General features: G+C 40.4%; 1 protein-coding gene across 1 annotated transcript in view; it reads left to right on the top strand.

Moving 5' to 3' along the window:
- sv2ca (synaptic vesicle glycoprotein 2Ca) overlaps positions 1–23955 on the top strand; it is a 117820-nt gene that overhangs the window by 20060 nt on the left and 73805 nt on the right. The window contains exon 2 of the mRNA XM_061906337.1: positions 11970–12645. Coding sequence (XP_061762321.1) covers positions 12048–12645 — 598 coding nt within the window. The 5' untranslated portion in view covers positions 11970–12047. The remainder of the gene's footprint in view (positions 1–11969; positions 12646–23955) is intronic.

Below are 23955 nucleotides of genomic sequence, written 5' to 3'. Positions count from 1 at the left end.
TGAACAAATGACTACTGACTTGCATCTGAAGTAAACAAGCTACAGTAACATCTAAGTTACATAACATTACAAAACATTTTTGTAAATGCCAAAAAGGAGAAGATTTAAAGGGGTGCCTTGAGGAACACCTCTGTTATGTAAATCACAAGTTTGGACCCCAGTGTTCTATGTATGCCAGCAAAGTTAAAATGTCTAACCAAAGATCTGCCAATGTGTTTACAGTGGTCTTAGTTTTCTTTACAACAGGAGCACACTCGCGTTTTAGGAACTTGCCGCAACAAAGTTTATCTCCCAAGTCTTGAACTGAACTTGGGAAGGTTGTCTGTTTAGTTGCCACATATTTAGAACTCATATTATAGTCCTATTAGTAGCGGTAACATGCATTATGAAGTGAGCACTTACTTCCAAACAGCAAGTTTTTTTTCCTTGATCTGAACCAATGGTTATTCCGTGGTCCATGCAAAACATATTCTACTATTTTTGTGGATTTTTTTTGGGTGTCATCCAAGGAGCACAGGAGCATAAAAAGTTAGAATAACAAACTGTTACATAATGGGATAAACGATTCACAGCAATCAATGTCAATCAATCAATGTTTATTTATATAGCCCTAAATCACAAGTGTCTCAAAGGGCTGCTCAAGCCACAACGGCATCATCGGTTCCGAGCCCACATAAGAGCAAGGAAAAACTCACAACCCAGTGGGATGTCAATATGAATGACTAAGAAAAACCTTGGAGAGGACCGCAGATTTGTGGGTGCCCCCCCCCCCCCCCCCCCTCTCTAGGGGAGACCGGATGCAATGGACGTCGAGTGGGTCTAACATAATATTGTGAAAGTCCAGTCTATAGTGGATGTAACATAATAGTCAGAGACCAGTCCATAGTGGGGCCAGCGGGAGACCATCCCGAGCAGATACGGGTCAGCAGCGCAGAGATGTCCCCAACCAATGCACAAGCGAGCGGTCCACCCCCGGGTCTCGAATCTGGACAGCCAGCACATCATCATTGGCTACCATACCTGTGCCCACAAGGGAGAGGGGGCAGAGGAGAAAATTAAAGAAACGATAGATCAACTGGTCTAAAAAGGGGTCTATTTAAAGGCTAGAGTATAAAAATGAGTTTTAAGATGGGACTTAAATGCTTCTACTGAGGTAGCATCTCTAACTGTGACCGGGAGGGCATTCCAGAGTACTGGAGCCCGAATAGAAAACGCTCCATAGCCCGCAGACTTTTTTTGGGCTCTGGGAATCACTAATAAGCTGGAGTTTTTTGAACGCAGATTTCTTGCCGGGACTAGAGCTAGACCGTGTAGTATTTTATACGTAAGTAGTAAAACCTTAAAGTCACATCTTAATTGCACAGGAAGCCAGTGCAGGTGAGCCAGTATAAGCGTAATATGATCAAACTTTCTTGTTCTTGTCAATAGTCTAGCAGCCGCATTTTGTACCAACTGTCATCTTTTAATGCTAGACATAGGGAGACCCAAAAATAATACGTTACAGTTATTGAGACGAGACGTAAGGAACACATGGATAATGATCTCAGCGTCGCTAGTGGACAAAATGGAACACATTTTTGCGATATTACGTAGACGAAAGGAGGGCGTTTTAGTAACGCTCCTAATGTGTAACTCAAACGAGAGAGTTGTAAATAAAAGGTCATCGGTAATGAGAAGTGAGAGTATGAAATGGGGCAAAACTGTTCTTCAGCTGTCTAGTTTGCAAGTGGTATTGGTTTGATTGTGATTGCTCCTGTTGCTGTGTGCACAGTCGGGGGGAGGGCTCTTCAGCTGTGGTCAGGTGGTCTTCTGTGAGCTCTTGTGTCTTCTGAGCTTCATCACGGCTGACAGCGCACCTCACCATGCACTCCATTGATTTTCTGACAGGCAGACACCACCAGGAGCTGTGTGAGCACACTTGTCAATGTGCATAGACTCAAAGGACAAAAAAGAACAGTTTGTTTAAGAGCAACATGGCCTCGTCCCTATGCAGTCACACCCACGCACTTTGACACACCCGTTTGTTTAGTAAGGACAGGTTGCAGGAGATGAGCTGTAGTGTATCACACATGTTAATGTCTGAGGAGCCAACACTGTTTCAAATACAAACAAACAAGAATGGTCAAGTTGGATATGTATTTGATCAAGTTTTGATATTTATTTGATCAAGTTTGGATATGTATTTGATCAAGTTTGGATATGTATTTGATCAAGTTTGGATATGTGTTTGATCAAGTTTACATATGTATGCATTTGAGCAAGTTTGGATATGTATTTGATCAAGTGTGGATATGTATTTGATCAAGTTGGATATGTATTTTGTCAAGTTGGATATGTATTTGGTTAAGTTTATGTATTTAATCAAGTTTGGATATGTATTTGATGAAGTTTGGATATGTATGTATTTGGTCAAGTTTGAATCTGTATTTCACCAATTTAGATATGTATTTCATCAAATTTTGGATATGGATTTGATCAAGTCTGGATATTTATTTGATCAAGTTTGGATATGTATTTGGTCAAGTTTGGATATGTATTCGGTTAAGTTGGATATGTATTTGATCAAGTTTGAATCTGTATTTGACCAATTTGGATATGTATGTAATTGATGAAGTTTGGATATGTATTCGATCAAGTTGGATATGTATTTGATCAAGTTGGATATGTATTTGATCAAGTTGGATATGTATTTGATCAAGTTTGGATATGTATTTGATCAAGTTTGGATATGTATTTGATCAAGTTGGATATGTATTTGATCAAGTTGGATATGTATTTGATCAAGTTTGGATATGTATTTGATCAAGTTTGGATATGTATTTGATCAAGTTTGGATATGTATTTGATCAAGTTTGGATATGTATTTGGTCAAGTTTGGATATGTATTTGATCAGGTTGGATATGTATTTGATCAAGTTTGGATATGTATTTGGTCAAGTTTGGATATGTATTTGATCAAGTTGGATATGTATTTGATCAAGTTGGATATGTATTTGATCAAGTTGGATATGTATTTGGTCAAGTTGGATATGTATTTGATCAAGTTGGATATGTATTTGGTCAAGTTGGATATGTATTTGATCAAGTTGGTTATGTATTTGGTCAAGTTGGATATGTATTTGATCAAGTTGGATATGTATTTGATCAAGATGGATATGTATTTGGTCAAGTTGGATATGTATTTGATCAAGTTGGTTATGTATTTGGTCAAGTTGGATATGTATTTGATCAAGTTGGATATGTATTACATCAAGTTGGATATGTATTTGATCAAGTTGAATATGTATTTGATCAAGTTGGATATGTATTTGGTCAAGTTGGATATGTATTTGATCAAGTTGGTTATGTATTTGGTCAAGTTGGATATGTATTTGATCAAGTTGGATATGTATTTGGTCACGTTGGATATGTATTTGATCAAGTTGGTTATGTATTTCGTCAAGTTGGATATGTATTTGATCAAGTTGGATATGTATTTGATCAAGTTTGGATATGTATTTGATCAAGTTTGGATATGTATTTGATCAAGTTGGATATGTATTTGGTCAAGTTGGATATGTATTTGATAAAATTTTGGATATGTATTGGATCAAGTTGTATATGTATTTGATCAAGTTGGAAATAGACTCCTTTTTAGACCAGTTGATCTGCCGTTTCTTTTCTTTTACTCCTATGTCCCACTCTCCCTTGTGGAGGGGGTCCGGTCCGATGGCCATGGATGACATACTGGCTGTCCAGAGTCGGGACCCAGGATGGACCGCTCATCCAGGGTCGGGACCCAGGATGGACCGCTTGCCTGTGTATCGGTTGGGGACATCTCTGCGCTGCTGATCCGCCTCCGCTTGGGATGGTTTCCTGTTGGCTCCGCTGTGGACGGAACTCTCGCTGCTGTGTAGGATCCGCTTTGGACTGGACTCTCGCGGCTGTGTTGGATCCACTATGGATTGAACTTTCACAGTATCATGTTAGACCCGCTCGACATCCATTGCTTTCGTCCTCTCCAAGGTTCTCATAGTCATCATTGTCACCGACGTCCCACTGGGTGTGAGTTTTCCTTGCTCTTATGTGGGCCTAACGAGGATGTCGTAGTGGTTTGTGTTGTGGTTTGTGTAGCCCTTTGAGACACCAGTGATTTAGGGCTATATATGTAAACATTGATTGATTGATATATATTTGTCACCGATTCTATTCATAACTTTTATGGACAGAATTTATAGGCACACTCAGGGCGTTAAAGGGATCCGGTTTAGTGGCTGCAGGATTAGGTCTGTGATTTTTCCAGATCATGTGGTCCTGATGGCTTCATCCGGCCAGAATCTTTGGCGCTCACTGGATCGGTTCGCAGCCGAGTGTGACTGTAATGAAAATCAGCACCTCCAAGTCTGAATCCATGGTCCTCGCTCGGAAAAGGGTGGAATGCCATCTCCGGGTTAGGGAGGAGACCCTGCCCCATGTGGAGGAGTTCAAGTACCTTGGAGTCTTGTTCGCGAGTGAGGGAAGAGTGGATCGTGAGATCGACAGGCGGATCGGTGCCATTTTTTCTGTAATTGAACTGTATCGATCTGTTGTGGTGAAGAAAGAGTTGAGCCGGAAGACAAAACTCTAAAGTTACCGGTCGATCTACGTTACTATCCTCACTTATGGTCATGAGCTTTGGGTTATGACCGAAAGGACAAGATCACGGGTAACAGCGGCCGAAATGAGTTTCCTCCGCCGGGTGGCGGCACTCTCCCTTAGAGATAGGGTGAGAAGCTCTGCCGTTTGGCTGGAGCTCAAAGTAAAGCCGCTGCTCCTCCACATCGAGAGGAGCCAGATGATTTGGTTTGGGCATCTGGTCAGGATGCCACCCGATTGCCTCCCTAGGGAAGTGTTTAGGGCACGTCCGACAGGTAGGAGGCCACGGGGAAGACTCAGGACACGTTGGGAAGACTCTGTCTCCTGGCTGGCCTGGGAACGCCTCGGGATACCCCGGCAGGAGCTGGACAAAGTGGCTGGGGAGAGGGAAGTCTGGGCTTCCTTGCTTAGGCTGCTGCCCCCGCGACCCGACCTCGGATAAGCAGAAGAAGATGGATGGACGGATGGATGGATGGATGGATGGATGGATGGATGGATGAATGGATGGATGGATATGTATTTGATCAAGATTGGATATGTATTTAATCAAGTTTGGATATGTATTTAATTAAGTTGGGATATGTATTTGATCAAGTTTGGATATGTATTTGATCAAGTTTGGATATGTATTACCATGGCCAGCGGAGGAGGCGGAAGATGAGAACATTAGAAAATAGAGCTCAATGTGTGGGCTTTTGAAAATGACACCCATTGTTTCCTTGTTTTAAAGTGTTACGGTCACACATGACAAGAACATCTGTACATTTACTAGATTAGAAGTTGGAATGTTACACATTTAAATGTATATCAAATGACGATCTTAAAAGAATAATGGGAGTACAGGAAAATTATTTGTTAATTTGAGTATTCCTGGACAATGAAATGTTGAAAATTTGGTATTGACGAGGCAGGAGTTGAAAAAAAAGTCTGTCAAAATGTTCTCCTGCTGAAAATTACCTTGATATCAATGCGGTGAGGATGGGGTTATGCCAAGATTAGCCGCCTGTTGTTGTCAGCCTTATACCGGAAATGGAACTCTGCTGAGTGAATGTTTTCACAACATAATGAATAGGGAATAAGAGAAATACTGCAAAGTAATACGAACAAACCAATGAAACCTAATTTTACAGTTAATCTATGGAAAAACAAATAGAATATGATTTAAAAGATACAAATTTAAAATATAGGATGTGGTTGAATCCACGAAATTAAGCGCAAAGTAATGAGGGACGACTATTACTATGATATTTTAATGATTGAAATACTTTAGATTTAATTATGCTATTCACATTAGTGAAGTGAATTATATTTATATAGCGCTTTTCTCTAGTGACTCAAAGCGCTTAACATAGTGAAACCCAATATCTAAGTTACATTTAAACCAGTGTGGGTGGCACTGGGAGCAGGTGGGTAAAGTGTCTTGCCCAAGGACACAACGGCAGTGAGTAGGATGGCGGAAGCGGGAATTGAACCCGGAACCCTAAAGTTGCTGGCACGGCTACTCTACCAACCGAGCTATGCCGCCCCAACATTATTATCACTACTTTTTTTTTACTTTTGACTACAATACGTTAGGATTGTTCAGGGTGTCATCATTTTGAAGAGTAAATTCCCATATAATCTGAAACAGAACAGCCAAGCCGACATCAAGTATTATCCACACTCATTTCACTAAATCACTTCCAGTTTGAAATGTCACATTTATAACAAAAATGCAGTATCAGGTCTACATTAATGTGGATACATTTTTGTTGAGAAAAACAGATTACTTTGTTAACCTGAACATGGGAACAAAAATATATTCCCTTCTTTCTTGAGTCCTTTTTTGCTCATGCAAAACTACACAATTAAGATGGACTAAATATAAATGATATATGATCTGATTTAATCTCAATTAATCCAAATCAATCCTGGGAATAATCGGTTTAAAAGTGTAATTGTTTGACATTACGAGAAAGAAAGCATTATTTTCTTCCCACACTGCAAAAACTGAAATGTAAGTAAGATTAAATATCTCGAATAAGGGTGATATTTTCTTATTTTCTGTCTGATAAGATAACTCTTCTCACTGAGCAGATTTTATGTTACAGTGTTTTACTTGTTTAAAAGGTTTTGGTTCTAAATGATCTCATTAAGACATCACAGCTTGTTGCTGAGATTTTATGACCTATATTGAGTAAAACATGCTTGAAAATAGAATATCAATTGTTGCAAAGCCATGTCATCAACACTCACAAGTATAAAACTACTTTTTTTAAGTAATAATTTGTTATTTCAGGCATGAAAAAAAAATCATGACTTTCACACAATTGTGTCTCATATTAAAACAGATGACAGCTAAATTGAATTTAACGGTTTTATTTTCAATGAAACAATAGAAAATTCATACTCATATAGTAGTACAGTGGTTCTCAACCTTTTTTCAGTGATGTACCTCCTGTGAACATTTTTTTTAATTCAAGTACCCCCTATTTAGAACAAAGCATTTTTGGTTGAAAAAAAGAGATAAAGAAGTAAAATACAGCACTATGTCATCAGTGTCTGATTTATTAAATTGTATAACAATGCAAAATATTGCTCATTTGTAGTGGTCTTTCTTGAACTATTTGGAAAAAATAAATAATAAAATAAATAAAAATGAATAAAAACTTGTTGAAAAATAAACAAGTGATTCAATTATAAATAAAAATTCCTACACATAGAAGTAATCATCAATTTAAAGTGCCGTCTTTGGGGATTGTAATAGACATCCACCTGGATTCATGAATTTTATTCTAAACATTTCTTTCACAAAAAAATAAATGTTTAACGTCAATATTTATGGAACATGTCCACAAAAAATCTAGCTGTCAACACTGAATATTGCATTGTTACATTTCTTTTCACAGTTAATGAACTTACATTCATATTTTGTTGAAGTATTATTCAATAAATATATTTATAAAGGATTTTTGAATTGTTTCTATTTTTACAAACATTTTTAAAAATCTCACGTACCCCTTGGCATACCTTCAAGTACCCCCATGGGTACGCGTACCCCTATTTGAGAACCACTGTAGTAGTACAGTTGTTATTAGTGAGAATATACTTATTTGAAGGTATTTTTGGGTTCATTGAGGTTAGCTAATTTTACTTGTTTTGGAAAGTCTTGACAAGCCAAATGTTCTTGTTCTATTGGCAGATCATTTTGCTTAGTTGAAATAAAATACCCCTAATTTTTTCTTTTTTTTCTTTCTTGTTTTTGAACACTGACTTTTTGAAGTGCACTAAATACCTGGTAGACTTAAGGCAGCCTTACTATCTCATAATGCATCATGGGGGTCTAATTTCAACACACATTTACGTTTCCCAGTATGGTTCAATCGAATAAACCATTGTATTCATTGCCAACGGCAATGAATACAATGAATTGATTAACGTGGACCCTAACTCAAACAAGTTGAAAAACTTATTCGGATGTTATCATTTAGTGGTCAATTGTACGGAATATGTACTGAACTGTGCAATCTACTAATAAAAGTTTCAATCAATCAATCAATCAATCAATCAATCAATCAATCAATCAATCAATCAATCAATCAATCAATCAATCAATCAATCAATCAATCAATCAATCAATCAATCAGGCATAAAAACAATTATTGTTCTTTGCCTTAAAGAGTGCGCTTATAACCACAGAAGTCGTCCAATGAGCCTAAGAGATTATTGGAGTCACCTTGAATCAGCACTGTCGTTTTGCCCAGTAAAATTGCATTATGGGAGCTGGAGCTGGCCCTGTGATTTGTGTCCTCCTGACAAGGCTTCAGCGTTCATTAGAGGCTGTGCTGAACAGCTCTGAGATGCATGGTGAGGGTGAACTCTGGACAGCTCTGATCTCCTCACCCTGCTTTCTCAAGCCGGTTGGGAGGTTTGGTCTTACAGCCATTTAGGGCGAACATTGGTGTCCGGTAGACAAATACTTATAATCCACATGTGAATGCTAAGATCCAATCATTCCATGCCCTCTTCCACTTTTTCAGATAACACAATACGCAGATCATTTAAGCTCAGACTCTTACACTTAGACACTCAAAAATGAATGTGCAAGAATCTCCAATGCAAGGTCATGGACCAAAAGACCTGTATGACATCTCAAGAGAGAATAGTCTTGTCTTCTTGATGATGTTTTTTTTCTGTAGAATAAGGCAGTAAGACTCAGAAACCCAGACCTCTGCTATGGATCGTTAATAATAGCTGGAGCACAAAATCACATTTGACTGGGCTCTCCCTCTCGTTAGCACAGGTGGCCCAGCCGGGAAAAGACCTCTTTGTGTGCTTGCATGAGTCCTTACCAAAGAAATATCCTCTTATATTCTCAATATAATGATATAATGAATAGAGTTGCGTTGATTTCTTACTAAAAATTGGCGTTCGTTCAAATCCAGAAAACAGTGTCCATCCATTTACTACCGCGTGTCCTTTACGGGGCCGTGGGAGGTGCTGGAGCCTATCTCAGCTGCATTCGGGCGGAAGGCAGGGTACACCCCAGACAAGTCGCCACCTCATCGCAGGGCCAACACAGATAGACGGACAAAATTCACACTCACATTCACACAGTAGGGCCAACTTAGTGTTGCCAATCAACCAATCCCTAGGTGCATGTCTTTGGAGGTGGGAAGAAGCCGGAGTACCCGGAGGGAACCCACGCAGTCACGGGGAGAAAATACAAACTCCACACAGAAAGATCCCGAGCCCAGGATTGAACCCGGGACCTTCGTATTGTGAGGCACATGTACTGTATGAAAACTGTATAGGCAAAAAAAAATCTGTTGCATTAAAGTGTGCGCACACTCGGATCCAAACACATATACAGTATTTGTTACGTCCCAATCAACGTGGAATTGATCGCAGATGTCTGTGTGCCCAGGCCACGCCCCCTCATTAAAAAACAAATAATATACGTGCCTGAGTTCTGCACACTCTGGCCAATCAGAATTCAGTTGTTTCGAGTGAACGAAAGAGGGTTGAGATTGTGAGGTGGTCATTGCTCTGGGCTCCGAGGAACACATAAGAAATAAGTGGTATGCATCAGGAAGAAGGTGACGAAGAAGAAGGATACGGCCAATGTAGGCTAGAGGAGCGGAGATAAAGTTGTGCTGTACCCGGATTTAAAAGATAGTCGCTGCAATGATAAGTAAAACTGTAGAAAAGGTGGCTGACTGTGATTACTTCCAGTATAAATACAACAAAATGTGCCCAAAGAGTAGCCTGCTCACAGACAGATTAAAGTTTAATGTGTGATGTCATATTTGGTTTACAGTCTTTTACATTTAAACATACCAGCATATCTAAAGGGGTACAAAAGACTTTGACTCTTGCTGAGATTACTCAAGTTATCATTAAAACGCAGGAGAGCTACACGCGGCCGTCTGCCATTTCCTCCACCGTCTCTGCTGCTGCACCTGTTCGCCCGACTGACCAAGCGGGTGCTGGAGTCTCAGGAACACATTGTGATAGCAAGAGATGGGAAAATGATCACCTTGATCAGGGGTGTCAAACTTTTTTTTAGTGAGGCCCCCATTCTAGTTATGCCTGCCCTCGGGAAGGCCACTTGTAACGGTAAATATTCATAAATATACATGTATAATAGCCTAATTTGCATAGGCAATTGTGTTTATTATCATTTACCAAACAGTTTGATGGACGACTTTCTTTGAAATTGTAATATAACTAAAACTATTCACTTATGTGTGATGTTCTTTGGAGGGTGTTCATGCATATTTGTACGTCCTCTCGTAATGTGTTTAGCATTAGCTATTATGCTAACATGTTTACAAGTGTCTGTGTTAGTTTTATTAACTTTATTTATTTTTGATAACCCAAAAAAATAAATAAAAGTGCATGGAGTATTTTGTTGTATGGTGGCGACTTGTCCAGCGTGTACCCCGCCTTCCGCCCGATTGTAGCTGAGATAGGCGCCAGCGCCCCCCGAGACCCCAAAAGGGAATAAGCGGTAGAAAATGGATGGATGGATACAAGATACAGGGTGCTCAAAATGTTTTATTCCCTTTTAAAAAGCAATTTTTATTTATTGTGCTTTTAAATCGATTGAAAGAATCGAATTAGTATTATTTTTTTTATTTTTTAAGAATCCTTTTTTTTAATTTAAAAAAATTAAAGAAATATTATTGCTATCATTGTTAATATTGCTACTGTTCCTTTGCAAATTTTAGTTTTTCCTTTATTTAGTATGATATTTTTATGTTTTCTAAATAACTTTATAAAATTTCTACCCTGAGTATTTCGAAGCTGGGATTGGGTTGGATTTTGGTTTGCTCAATTTTTTAAATTGGATTAACATTTTGGGATTTTGTAATTAAAGAAAAAAAACAACACATTTTTATTGATACATTTTTAGGCCAAAGCTGTGCGTATAAATCAGATGCAAGCAGCCAAGAGGAGCTTTTGTTTTGAAAAGGTTTGAGTAAATAATATATTACAAGAAACGTGTTGACTCGAATCGCTATTCCAAGAATCGGAATCAAATCGTGAGGTGCCCAAAGAATCCCACCTCTAATATGAAGTAATTTTCTTCTGTCAAAATTAAAACAACAAATACATTTAGTCAGAAAGTACTTTAATAAAGCACATTATTTCCAGTCTTTTGAGGGCCACAATAAATGAAGTGGCGGGCTACATCTGGCCCCCGGGCCTTGAGTTTGACACATGCAGTCTAGATAAACTAGTAGATGTCCTCACAAATCTAAATATGATTTTTGAAGCATTAAATGCGTTACCGAAAAAGTAAATTTTCTTTCTCTGCCTCGATATTTTTACATTGTTGGAATCAAATATTGGCAAAACCCGAACGACCGAAGTATCCACAGCCTGTGGAAATATACTTAGGTGAAGCATGAAAGTTGACGTGAGGGCGCGCAGATTTCCACGCTCATCTCACTCTCGATACAGCTCATCTTTTGCAGTGGAAAAAAGGGCGTATGCCAAGTTTTTGTGCGCACGAAAGCTAAATACATGAGGCCCCTGCTCTCTGACGTCAGCAAATTGATTTCAGGGAATGTCTTTATTTATTGGCTCGGGTTCCACAGAGCTGAACATGAGTCAGCAGTTTCAGCACCCTTTCTTCTAAAATGTTTATTGCTTTAGAAACGATCATTAAACAAAGAACATGGGGTCACACCTGAATATCAATTTGAATACATCCAAAATAATTCCCTTAGGAAACTTTGATAAAAAGTTAGGGGAAGATAAATTACGAGTTCACGTATTTGAACTTGCTTGATGACTACACTAAACTACATTGGTTTTTTTTGTATGTGGTGACTGCATATTCATCATGTTACTTGCTGTTGTTTCAGACCCACTGAGATCACGACTCCAAGTGTAAAGTCGGACCCCCTGCTTGTCACCCTTGTATTCCAATCGACGCGGTCAGAATGGAGGACACATACAATAACAGGACTTCCCTGGTCAAAGGTGCTAAGGACATAGCCAAGGAGGCAAAGCGGCAGGCAGCAAAGAAGGTCAACAAGGTGGCGGACCGTGCTGCCGACGAGTATTCATCCCACCACAACTACACACGATTCCAGGATGAGGAGGTGGACGATGAGGATTTCTACAGGAACCCGCCGAGGCAGGGCGGAGAGGGTTACCATGACAACGACGAGGGCTCCAGTGATGCCACCGAGGGCCACGACGATGAGGACGAGATCTACGAGGGCGAGTACCAGGGGGTCCCCTCCACGGGGGACAGGAAGCACAAGGATGGCCAAGTGGCCTTGGGGCAACCCATGTCAGACGCAATGAGGGACCGAAAGGAGCTGGAACAGGAGCGACAGGCCGATGAGGAGGAGCTGGCTCAGCAGTACGAGCTGATTATCCAAGAGTGTGGCCACGGGAGGTTCCAGTGGCAGCTGTTCCTGGTGCTGGGATTGGCACTCATGTCTGATGGCGTGGAAGTGTTCGTGGTGGGTTTCGTGCTTCCAAGCGCAGAGACCGACATGTGTGCACCCAACTCCAGCTCTGGATGGTTAGGTAAGGAAACAAGTGTCTCGTCATGTCCAGGGGGTGCATGCTCATAAGGGAACACAAAAACTGTGAACTAAACCAATTAACTTCTAATATCATGAAGATGCCAGAGATAGGGGTGTCAAAGGTACACTACACTAGACACTATATGCCCTCAAATGACAAAAATCAGACAGTTTTCCAGTCTAAATGATCTGAAGTGCTTCAAATTGTATATTTTCGCATTAGATTTGGGCCACATCAGGAGATATTCCAAATTTATTTGGATTCCGATCTTTTCAAATGTGGCTGCAGTCCAAACGGCAATATGACCTATTTGCGACTGTTTGGTCGAGCTATGTCATTGGCGTGTGCAGGAAATGACGTGGCCCGCCAATGGAAGTCAGTAGGGCATCACAACATCCGGTTTTGGCAGCTGTTTTGGTATTCAAAATCTTTTTTCAGCGACTGATTTTTCTGTGCATCTCTTGTCAATCATGCGGCAAATAATGTATGTGTGTGTACATTTTATCTACATATATATACATATATATATATATATATATATATATATATATATATATATTAGGGGTGTGGTGTGCCGTGCTAATCGATGCACATTCTACGTAAGTCAACTTGAATCCGTCCCTGATCGTGTTGTTACACCCTCTGAAAACACACCGACGAGGCATGATGTCTCCAAGGTATGGTAAACAGTCGAAAAAACGGAAAGTAACAGAGCTGATTTGACTCGATGTTTATAATGTGTTTGAGAAAATGGTGGTTGACTACCTAGGTGACGTCATCGCTCCGAGAGCAAATAATAGAAAGGCGTTTAATTCGCCAAAATTCACCCATTTAGAGTTCGGAAATCGGTTAAAAAAATATATGGTCTTTTTTCTGCAACATCAAGGTATATATCGACGCTTACATAGGTCTGGTGATAATGTTCCCCTTTAAAATAAAGCCAATTATGCAATTTTTGTGGTCCCATTCATTTAGGAAAAGTATCGAAATACATTTTGGTACCAGATATTGGTATCGGGACAACACTAGTTCACGTACAAAATGTTTCAAAATGGCCCCTGCATCAATACATATTGATGTATGCTAACACCCCTGCTCTAACATCATAAGAACAAAGAAATGATAAAAAATTGCCTTAAACATACGTCAATGGAAATTATCAGTTTTTAAAAATATTTTCCCTATTTTTTTCAAGCTGCTGCACCCCTCGAGACCTCTTTCATTGACAAAATCATATTGCACTCCATCCGCTATTGATTTCACCAGTCATGAAAATGACACCATATTAAAAAAATGCATTGGTCATGTGTGTGACTGATTCCCACTATTCCTTCTACAGTATTCAGTAGAAATCCAATGATGCAGTTCATACTCTTATTTTTTTTAAGTTTGAGTCATAGGCAGTTTGATAGAGCTGCTCTCAAACCCGCAACCTTCTGCTCTGCAAGCTGCCTTTGTCTAGAAAGTAATGGATCAGTGCAACTTTAGTGTGTTGTATGTATACCAAGCCATGCTTCAGCCAATATTTGTGTCATTGTGTGTCACGTATAATAATGTTGTTTCGGTCCACTGGTCTTGTGTCAGGAATAAGAGGGTGTAGGGAGTACTTCTGCCCCAGTGTGTGCTCTGTGTTGTGGTCCCAGCAGTCCTGATGGCTGCAGGTGTATAATCCATCACCATGATGTTGTGCACATGGGGTGACTCATTCACTCACTACATGTCAGGATACCGGAATGGCGCCCAAAAAGCCTCAAGATGGTGTAGCACAACATTCTCAGTGCATTTGAGAACAGGTTGCAGTTTGTTAGGCAAGATTGTGAACAACCATACTTCCAACTTTGTGGGAACATTTTGGGAAGGGCACTTTTCTGCATAAACACGACTGGGCCGATTAGGGTTGTGAGATATAGACTAGGAGTGTCCAAAACATTTTAACATTGGAAAAATCCATCCATCCATCCATTTTCTACCGCTTATTCCCTTTTGGGGTTGCGGGGGGCGCTGGCGCCTATCTCAGCTACAATCGGGCGGAAGGCCAGGTACACCCTGGACAAGTCACCACCTCATCGCAGGGCCAACACAGATAGACAGACAACACTCACACTCACATTCACACATTAGGGCCAATTTAGTGTTGACAATTAACCTATCCCCAGGTGCATGTCTTTGGAGGTGGGAGGAAGCCGGAGTACCCGGAGGGAACCCACGCAGTCACAGGGAGAACATGCAAACTCCACACAGAAAGATCCCGAGCCTGGGATTGAACCCAGGACTGTATGACCTTCGTATTGTGAGGCAGACGCACTAACCCCTCTTCCACCGTGAAGCCCACATTGGAAAAATGCTATTCAAAAACACGTTTTGAATATAAGACGATACAAAATGCACGAGTTATTTGAAACACTTCTATGAGTGGGGCCCTTTTGAATCACCACCAATTTTAGTGGGATTTATCCGTCCATCCATCCATCATCTTCCGCTTACCAATAATGGGCAGCACAGTGGTAGAGGGGTTAGTGCATCTGCCTCACAATACGAAGGTCCTGAGTAGTCCTAGGTTCAATCCCGGGCTAGGGATCATTCTCTATGGAGTTTGCATGTTCTCCCCCGTGAATGCGTGGGTTCCCTCCGGGTACTCCGGCTTCCTCCCACCTCTAAAGACATGCACCTGGGGATAGGTTGATTGGCAACACTAAATTGGCCATAGTGTGTGAATGTGAGTGTGAATGTTGTCTGTCTATCTGTGTTGGCCCTGTGATGAGGTGGCGACTTGTCCAGGGTGTACCCCGCCTTCCGCCCGAATGCAGCTGAGATAGGCTCCAGCGAACCCCCGTGACCGCAAAAGGGACAAGCGGTAAAAAATGGATGGATGGATGAACCAATGGTGTTATGAATTGTTGACCTATATGAGGCTCCAATTACTTTACATTAAATATTCCAATTGGAATTATTTTTGGAGGGAAATAATGCATGTGTTGTTTTTGCCATAAAAAGTACCATTAAAAAAATGTATGGCTTATTTTTATTTATTGTATAAAATGTATACTTTTGCCATAAAATAAGTACTATTATTTATTTTTTAATGAATTTAAAGAGAAATAATTGCAGCTCTGGTCAACACCGTCATCAGTATGAACATTTCAATGTAGTTGAACAAACATCTTGAAAATTAATGACTTTTGTTCTGGAAATGTACAGACCTTTTTTTTGTCCCCCTAATTCTCTCCACTTTGACAATTATGCAGATGTACTTATTGTTCTGCCCCGTGAGGGTGTTAATATTTCCCGTCTGTACACATCTCCCATGGCGCACGAAACAATGCAACATTGCATTACACTGACGCCTACAGTCAGCTAATCAATAGAGAACATATTTGAAATGATGGCGCTGGGCAGGCAGGCATTTTAATTAATGAAACTTCAGCACTTTGTACGGTTACACACTGCCACCATTGATTTAGCTGAAAAACTGTCCAAGTCCTCTTATGTGTCTGCGGACAAAGAGGAGGAACTAAATCGATACTCGTCAGCTCAGTTGAGCACAATTTAAAGACAAATTGCGGCGGACTGCAAAGCCACTGAGGGGAGAAAAGTATCATTTCTGACGCATTGGATCGAAAACGGCCATCTCGTGCACAGTCATCATTGACGTGAGTAAAATACTACAACCTGTGTGATGATGATGACCCACATCAGCAAATGACAGAGTGTCAGGGAGACTTGTCAGACTGAGGTTTAAGGCGTAGGCCCCGGATACTGCTCTGTCAAAACACATCACTCAAGTAAAACAAATGAAAAATGACAAAAACATTCTTATTTTGCTGAATAAGATACTGAGAAACAAGCTAAACAGACTGAAGACAAAGCCATGAGTGGACAGAAAGCGTTGTCACAGGTTGTTCATTTAGAGCGGGGATCAGCAACCCGCGGCTCTTTAGCACCGCCCTAGTGGCTCCCTGGAGCTTTTGCAAAATTGAGAAAAGATGGGGGAAAAATACATTTGTGGTTTTAATAATGTTTCTGTAGGAGGACAACTATAACACAAACTCTCCAAATTGTTAGAAAAGCCACTGTTGAATATGTTTGTGTTTATGCTTCGCTGATGAGAGTAATTGCCCAGCGCCGTTTTGTCCTTGAACTCACTGTAGTTTGCTTAAGTGTACAACTTTCTCTGACGCTGCCACAGAAATGCCACTCCTTCTTTGTCTCATTTTGTCCACCAAACGTTTTATGCTGTGCGTGAATGCACAAATGTGAGCTTTGTTGATGTTATTGACTTGTGTAGAGTGATAATAATTAGGGATGTCCGATATTATCGGACTGCCAATATTATCGGCTGATAAATGCTTTAAAATGTAATATTGGGAAAAAATCGGTATCAGTTTCAAAATGATCGGTATAGGTTTCAAAAAGTCAAACTTTTGACTTTTTAAAACGCCGCTGTGTACACGGACATAGGGGGAAGAACAGACCGCCAATAAACCTCAAGGCATTTCTTTTGTGTGCCGGCCCAATCACATAATATCTTCAGCTTTTCACACACACAAGTGAATGCAATGAATACTTGGTCAACAGCCATACAGGTCACACTGAGGGTGGCCGTAAAAACAACTTTAACACTGTTACAAACATGCGACACACTGTGAACCCACACCAAACAACAATGACAAACACATTTCGGGAGAACATACGCACCATAACACAACATAAAATCAGCAGAACAAATACCCTGAACCCCTTGCAGTATTAACTCTTCCGGTGAAGATACAATATACCCCCCCCCCCCCCCCCCCCCTGCTTACCCCTAGCCAACACCTTAACCCCGCCCCCCCAACCCCAACCACCTCAACCTCCACATGCTCTCTCAGGGAGAGCATGTCCGAAATTCCAAGCTGCTGTTTTGAGGCATGCTAAAAAAAAAATAATGCAATTTGTGACTTCAATAATAAATATGCCAGTGCCATGTAGTCATTTTTTTTCCAGAACTTGAATTGATTTATTTTGGGAAAGCTTGTTACATTGTTTAATGCATCCAGCGGGGCATCACAACAAATTTAAGCATAATAATGTGTTAATTCGGCGACTGTATATATTGGTATCGGTTGATATTGGAATCGATAATTAAGAGTGAGAAAATATCGGAATATCGGATATCGGCAAAAAAGCCATTATCGGACATCTCTAATAATAATCCATGATAACATGCTATTTAGGCTAGCTGTGTGTACATATTGCATCATTATGCCTCATTTGTAGGTATATTTGAGTTAATTTAATTTAATTTACTTATGTCCTCTGTGTATTTAATTAATATCTGCCTGTCTCATGACACATTATCTGTATGTAATATTGGCTTAATTTGTGATAGTTGTTTGTGTGCCATGTTGTTCCAGACCACAGCAAATGTTACCCAGCTTGCAAAGATTGTAATAAATCCATTAGAAGAAGATAGTCTGTCCTTTCATTTTAACTTGGACACACACATCAATACCTTTGGCAGTTTTAAGCCAGTCATTTCTGAGACACTTACTTAATGTGTTGCATTCATTATAACACTTACATAAGGCTTTTAACTTTTTGCGGCTCCAGACAGATTGATTTTTGTATTTTTGCTCCATAATGGCTCTTTCAACAAGTTGGGTTGCCGATCCCTGATTTAGAGGAACACCCTAAAACCCCCCAGGAGCATGATGGGATGGAGCACAGAGCTGCGTTCAAGACCACTACTCTTCAAAATTATAAAAGATGCTTTAATGAAAAGAGAGTCTAAAACAAAAATGTATGATTTTTTTGCAGTAATATGAAAAGGGTGGATGGCTCCTATGTCAAAGGAGTTGAGATTTAAAGAACTCCACAAATCAAGTTTGTGTGTGTTATAATTGATGAACATTTGTCATGGAAATCATAATGATAAATGATACGATGGCTAAAGCACAGCTGTCAAACTCTGGCCCGCCACATAATTTAACGAGGCCCGAAAATGCCTGAAAATAATATGCGTCAATAAAGTAGTTCATCTTACTAAAGGTATTCTTTCCATTTGACAGAAAAAAATTCATGTACTGTAAGCAATTGCATATATTTTCGACTTGAATACTATCTAATAGTGTAACAAATATAACACTATCTTAGACTACAGGAGCCTGCCACTGTAGCCCCCCACGCCCTCCTCTCTGTTGCAAGTTTTGTGGGTTCTGTGTAACATGTTTGTGTATGCTTATGCCTATCAAGTTTTTCTATCCATTTGAAACTTTTATTTGATTAATAGTAAGTATCTGCTCGACGAAGGTCCTGCAGTCCTGTGTTCAATCCCAGGCTCGGGATCTTTCTGTGTGGAGTTTGCATGTTCTCCCCATGAATGCGTGGGCTTCCTTCGGGTACTCCGGCTTCCTCCCACTTCCAAAGACATGCACCTGGGAATAGGTTGATTGGCAACACTAAATTGGCCCTAGTGTGTGAATGTGAGTGTGAATGTTGTCTGTCTATCTGTGTTGGCCCTGTGATGAGGTGGCGACTTGTCCAGGGTGTACACCGCCTTCCGCCCGATTGTAGCTGAGATAGGCCCCAGCGCCCCCCGCGACCCCAATTGGGAATATGCGGTAGAAAATGGATGGATGGATATCTGCTCGACTTATGATTTCAAAGCAAATGGTACACTGTTAATAATGACAATAGATTTTACCACAAAAAACTGGCAGGTCAGTCGACAACATTTTACTGTAAAAAAAAACAGTATTTTTTTCCATTTACAGTAATATGTCTTCAATATGGAATATTACCTTCACAGTAAAATTGTGGCAACTGAGCTGCCAGTTTTTGACAGCAAAATCTAAATATATTTTGTGTGTACTTAAAACAATGTAATAATACCATGAGGTGAATGCTTGTACATTTATGTTCATAAATGATTCATGTTTGCAACCATAACTGCCATGTGGCCCTGCCACGTTTGACACCCCAGGGGTAAAGTAACTAAAACCATTGCTATTTTACACAAAGTGAAGGAATTGCTCAAACAAAAAGCAGTGTATATTTTGTATAACTCACGGATTGTTCCATACCCAACTTACTGTATTGAAGTGTGGGGTAGTGCCTGTAAAACCCATTTAAATCCAATCTTCCTTGCGCAGACAAGAGCCATAAGAATCATTACCGGAAATACATATAGGGACCCCACAGACCCAATATTCAATTGAATATAAGTTGAAAAGGATTTTTACTTACGATTTACACAACATGCCAACTTCACTGGTTTTGGGTTTCGTACACCTCCTCATTAAATACTACCAGTTCCTTTTGGAGCGAGTAATAACACTTGTACTTCATTGTGTGTCGGATTCCAGGCTCCATCTTTGGCCACCTCCGCAGGAAAAGCGATTGAAGCATCTTGGCGTATTCAAGTCACACCAGTGGGAGAGGGATTCCGATGTCATCCGCAAAGTAGCCTATTGTTAAAGGCCTACTGAAATGAGATTTTCTTATTTAAACGCGGATAGCAGGTCCATTTTATTTGTCATACTTGATCATTTCGCGATATTGCCATATTTTTGCTGAAAGGGTTTAGTAGAGAACATCGACGATAAAGTTAGCAACTTTTGGTCGCTAACAGAAAAGCCTTGCCTCTACCGGAAATCGCAGACGATGACGTCACATGTTGATGGCTCCTCACATCTTCACATTGTTTTTAATGGGAGCCTCCAAAAAAAGAGCTATTCGGACCGAGAAAACGACAATTTCCCCATTAATTTGAGCGAGGATGAAAGATTCGTGTTTGAGGATATTGATAGCGACGGACTAGAAAAAAAAAGAACAAAAAAAACAAGTTAAAAAAAACAATACGCGATTGCATTGGGACAGATTCAGATGTTTTTAGACACATTTACTAGGAAAATTCTGGGAAATCCCTTATCCTTCTATTGTGTTGCTAGTGTTTTTGTGAGTTTAATAGTACCTGATAATCGGAGGTCTGTGTCCACGGGTGTCTTGACGCGCAGTGTCTCAGGGAAGTCGACGGCAGCTTTATGGGCGGCACAAGCTCCACTGATCTCCGGTAAGAAGCGACTTTTACCACATTTTTCTCACCGAAACCTGCTGGTTGACATTCGATCGGGATCCATGTTCGCTGTGATCCATAGTAAAGTTTCACCTCCGTGAATTTTAAACAAGGAATCACCGTGGGTTTGTGTGGCTAAAAGCTAAAGCTTCCCAACTCCATCTTTCTACTTTGACTTCTCCAATATTAGTTGAACAAATTGCAAAGGATTCAGCAACACAGATCTCCAAAATACTGTGTAATTATGTGGTTAAAGCAGACGACTTTTAGCTGTGTGTGTGTGCAGCGCTCATATTTCCTAACAGCCCGTGACGTCACGCGTACACGTCATCATTACACAACGTTTTTAAGACGCAACTCCCGGGAAATTTAAAATTGTACTTTAGTAAACTAAAAAGGCAGTATTGGCATGTGTTGCAATGTTAATATTTCATCATTGATATATAAACTATCAGACTTCGTGGTAGGTAGTAGTGGGTTTCAGTAGGCCTTTAAATACTACCAGCTCCTTTTGGAGCGAGTCATCACACTTGTATTTCACCGTGTGTCGGATTCCAGGCTCCATCTTTGGCCACCTCCGCAGAACAAGCGATTGAAGCATCTTGGCGTATTCAAGTCACACCAGTGGGAGTGGGATTCCGATGTCATCCGCAAAGTAGCCTATTGTTAAGTGTGGGGTGTGAAAATGCCTCACCCAGCACCAGTTATGTGATCCAGTGCACAGTGAGGGTAATGTCCATAAAATCGAACTATTCCCCCCGATGGGAGAAGGTCGTTAAATATGGGTTACTTGTGGATGACCTTGTTAGTAGCATCAAGGGGTCCCTTCCTCGCCCACACAAGTAGACACGTTCCCACCCATTGGTAGAGCTGCACTGCACGAGTGGCGCTAATCTCTGCAGTGATGCTGTCGTCTTACCACAGTTTAGCTATGCTCAGCTGCTCCTGGACCCCCGAGCCCCACACGGAAAGGCTGGCAACAGGGATAAAAAAAAAAAAAGGGGAGGGGGCCACTGCAGATGGAGGTTGATGGTGCAATAAAAAAAACACTGAATAAAAGGGTTGCAACTGATCTGACGGAGAGGTCTTGGAAGCGAGGAGCTGTTGAGTGACGACGAAGACAAGAAATGAGGGGGAGTATCAGGAAGAGAAATGCAGCCCATGTGAGAACAAATAAGTAATGATAGGGAGATGTGTTCCTATTGTTTTGTGGATCCGAGGTGATAGCAAAGCCGCTCGCTCACATTGTTGGCGTGCTGTATAGCGCCAATGTGCCAGCATCTCGCTCTGATCCTCCCCACTCCTCCCTCCCCATTAGTCCTCTTAACTTGGTAATCTCTCTACTCCAGGGTTGCCCCCCTCCTTGCCCGTCCACCGTGGAGCACACATAACACAGTAAAGGGCTTTCCATGTGTGCAGTACATGAGAAATATTCATTTAAAATGTGATATATTTATCCTTTTTTCTCACGTCGCATAATTTCATGATTCCGTTTTAAACATATTCCAAGTGTTGCATTTACCAATATGGTAAAAAAAAACAACACTGTATAATTCATTTGCAATATAATTACAGTAATAAACAAGGCAAGCCCTGCATATTGTATGTGGATACTTTTCTACTCGACAATTCTGCTTTTACAAATATAATGAAGCTCATATTCCGCTGACACTGTTGGCGAGGTATTGTTTTTTTTTATGGTGTTTGTAGTTATATAGATGTGGGAGATCTGTTTCTATGTTTCTGTTACTGTAACTCATTTAGAGACATAAGTTGTGATAATAACTTAGAGAAGGGGTCGGGAACCTTTTTCGGCTGAAAGAGCCATGAAAGCCAAATATTTTAAAATGTATTTCCGTGAGAGCCATATAATATTTTTGACACTGAATACAACTGTCAGGTTCAAACACTGATGACATGTATTAAACAGACAAGAAGCAAGGAATTCAACAGAGACTGGATTCAATTTAGCTCAATGAGGAGAAACCCGTGGACCTGTATCCTTGTACAGTGTCGTCCCACAAGAGAATTCTACGCCTCCTAACAACTAAATGCGTGCATCTCTTATTCTTTTTAATAACATACTTATTCTGAAGTTAACCAATAATAAATAAAATACTCTTGACCTTTAATGCGACTTCTTGAACATGTGCGGTAGAAACGGATGGATGGATTAAAATGCATGAGAATGTTTTATATTTTGAACGTTATTTTTAACACTGTGATTACCAGCGGAATTATTCATTACTTATCGTGTTAAGCAACGTCAGCTAAGATTAATCTGAGAGCCAGATGCAGTCATCAAAAGAGCCACATCTGGCTCGAGAGCCATAGGTTCCCTACCCTTGACTTGGAGGTTGTATGATCCAGTGCAATTCTAGACATAAGCAAATTACAACAAAAACAAACATCATTCTGTTGATGTCAAACAAAATTAACCATCATTATTGCATATTTTCTAATATACCGTATTTCCTTAAATAGCCGCCGGGGCGCCAATAATTTAAAACCTCTCCTCACTCCTGTGCTTATTCAAGGCATGCGGTAAAAGTAAGCTGGCGCTAATAATTTTAAAACCTCTTCTCACCCCAGCGCTTAGCAATGGCATGCAGTAAAAAAATTGAGTGTGATAAATAAAAAAAGTATTAAAAAATTATTCCTCAGCAGCGGCCTGGTGGTTGGGGACCACTGCTCTACAACATGTCATCGCACCCACCTTTGCACCATGCGATCTGCGTGCCTGTGGGACGCATGTATTTCGCTGCCTCTCATAAGAGATTGCAATGCACACTTGGTCAACAGCCATACCGTTTACACTAATGGTTGTGATATAAACAACTTTAACACTCTTACTAATATGCGCCACACTCTGTGAACCCACACCAAACAAGAATAACAAACACATTTCTGGAGAACATTGGCTCTGTAACACATTATAAACGCAACATAAGAAATACCCAGAATTCCAATGTATCCATGACTCTTGGCTATATTATTCACGCGCCCCCAACCCCGCCCACCTCAACCGACGCACGGGGGGGAGGTTAGTGCTAGCGGGTGTATAATATAACGTAAATCAATTCATGGTAAATTTGTGAATGTGTGTGTGAATGGGTGAATGTGGAAATAGTGTCAAAGCGCTTTGAGTTCCTTAAAAAAAAAAAGGTAGAAAAGCGCTTCACAAGTACAAACCATTTACCATTTACATTGTAGATTGTCACTGAAGGCATCAAAACTATGAATGAACACATGTGGAG

This window comes from Nerophis ophidion, linkage group LG07, assembly GCF_033978795.1.
Source record: "Nerophis ophidion isolate RoL-2023_Sa linkage group LG07, RoL_Noph_v1.0, whole genome shotgun sequence".
Taxonomy (NCBI): Eukaryota; Metazoa; Chordata; class Actinopteri; order Syngnathiformes; family Syngnathidae; genus Nerophis; species Nerophis ophidion.
Note: the sequence above shows the minus strand (reverse complement) of the source record. Positions and strands in the feature narration are given on the sequence as shown.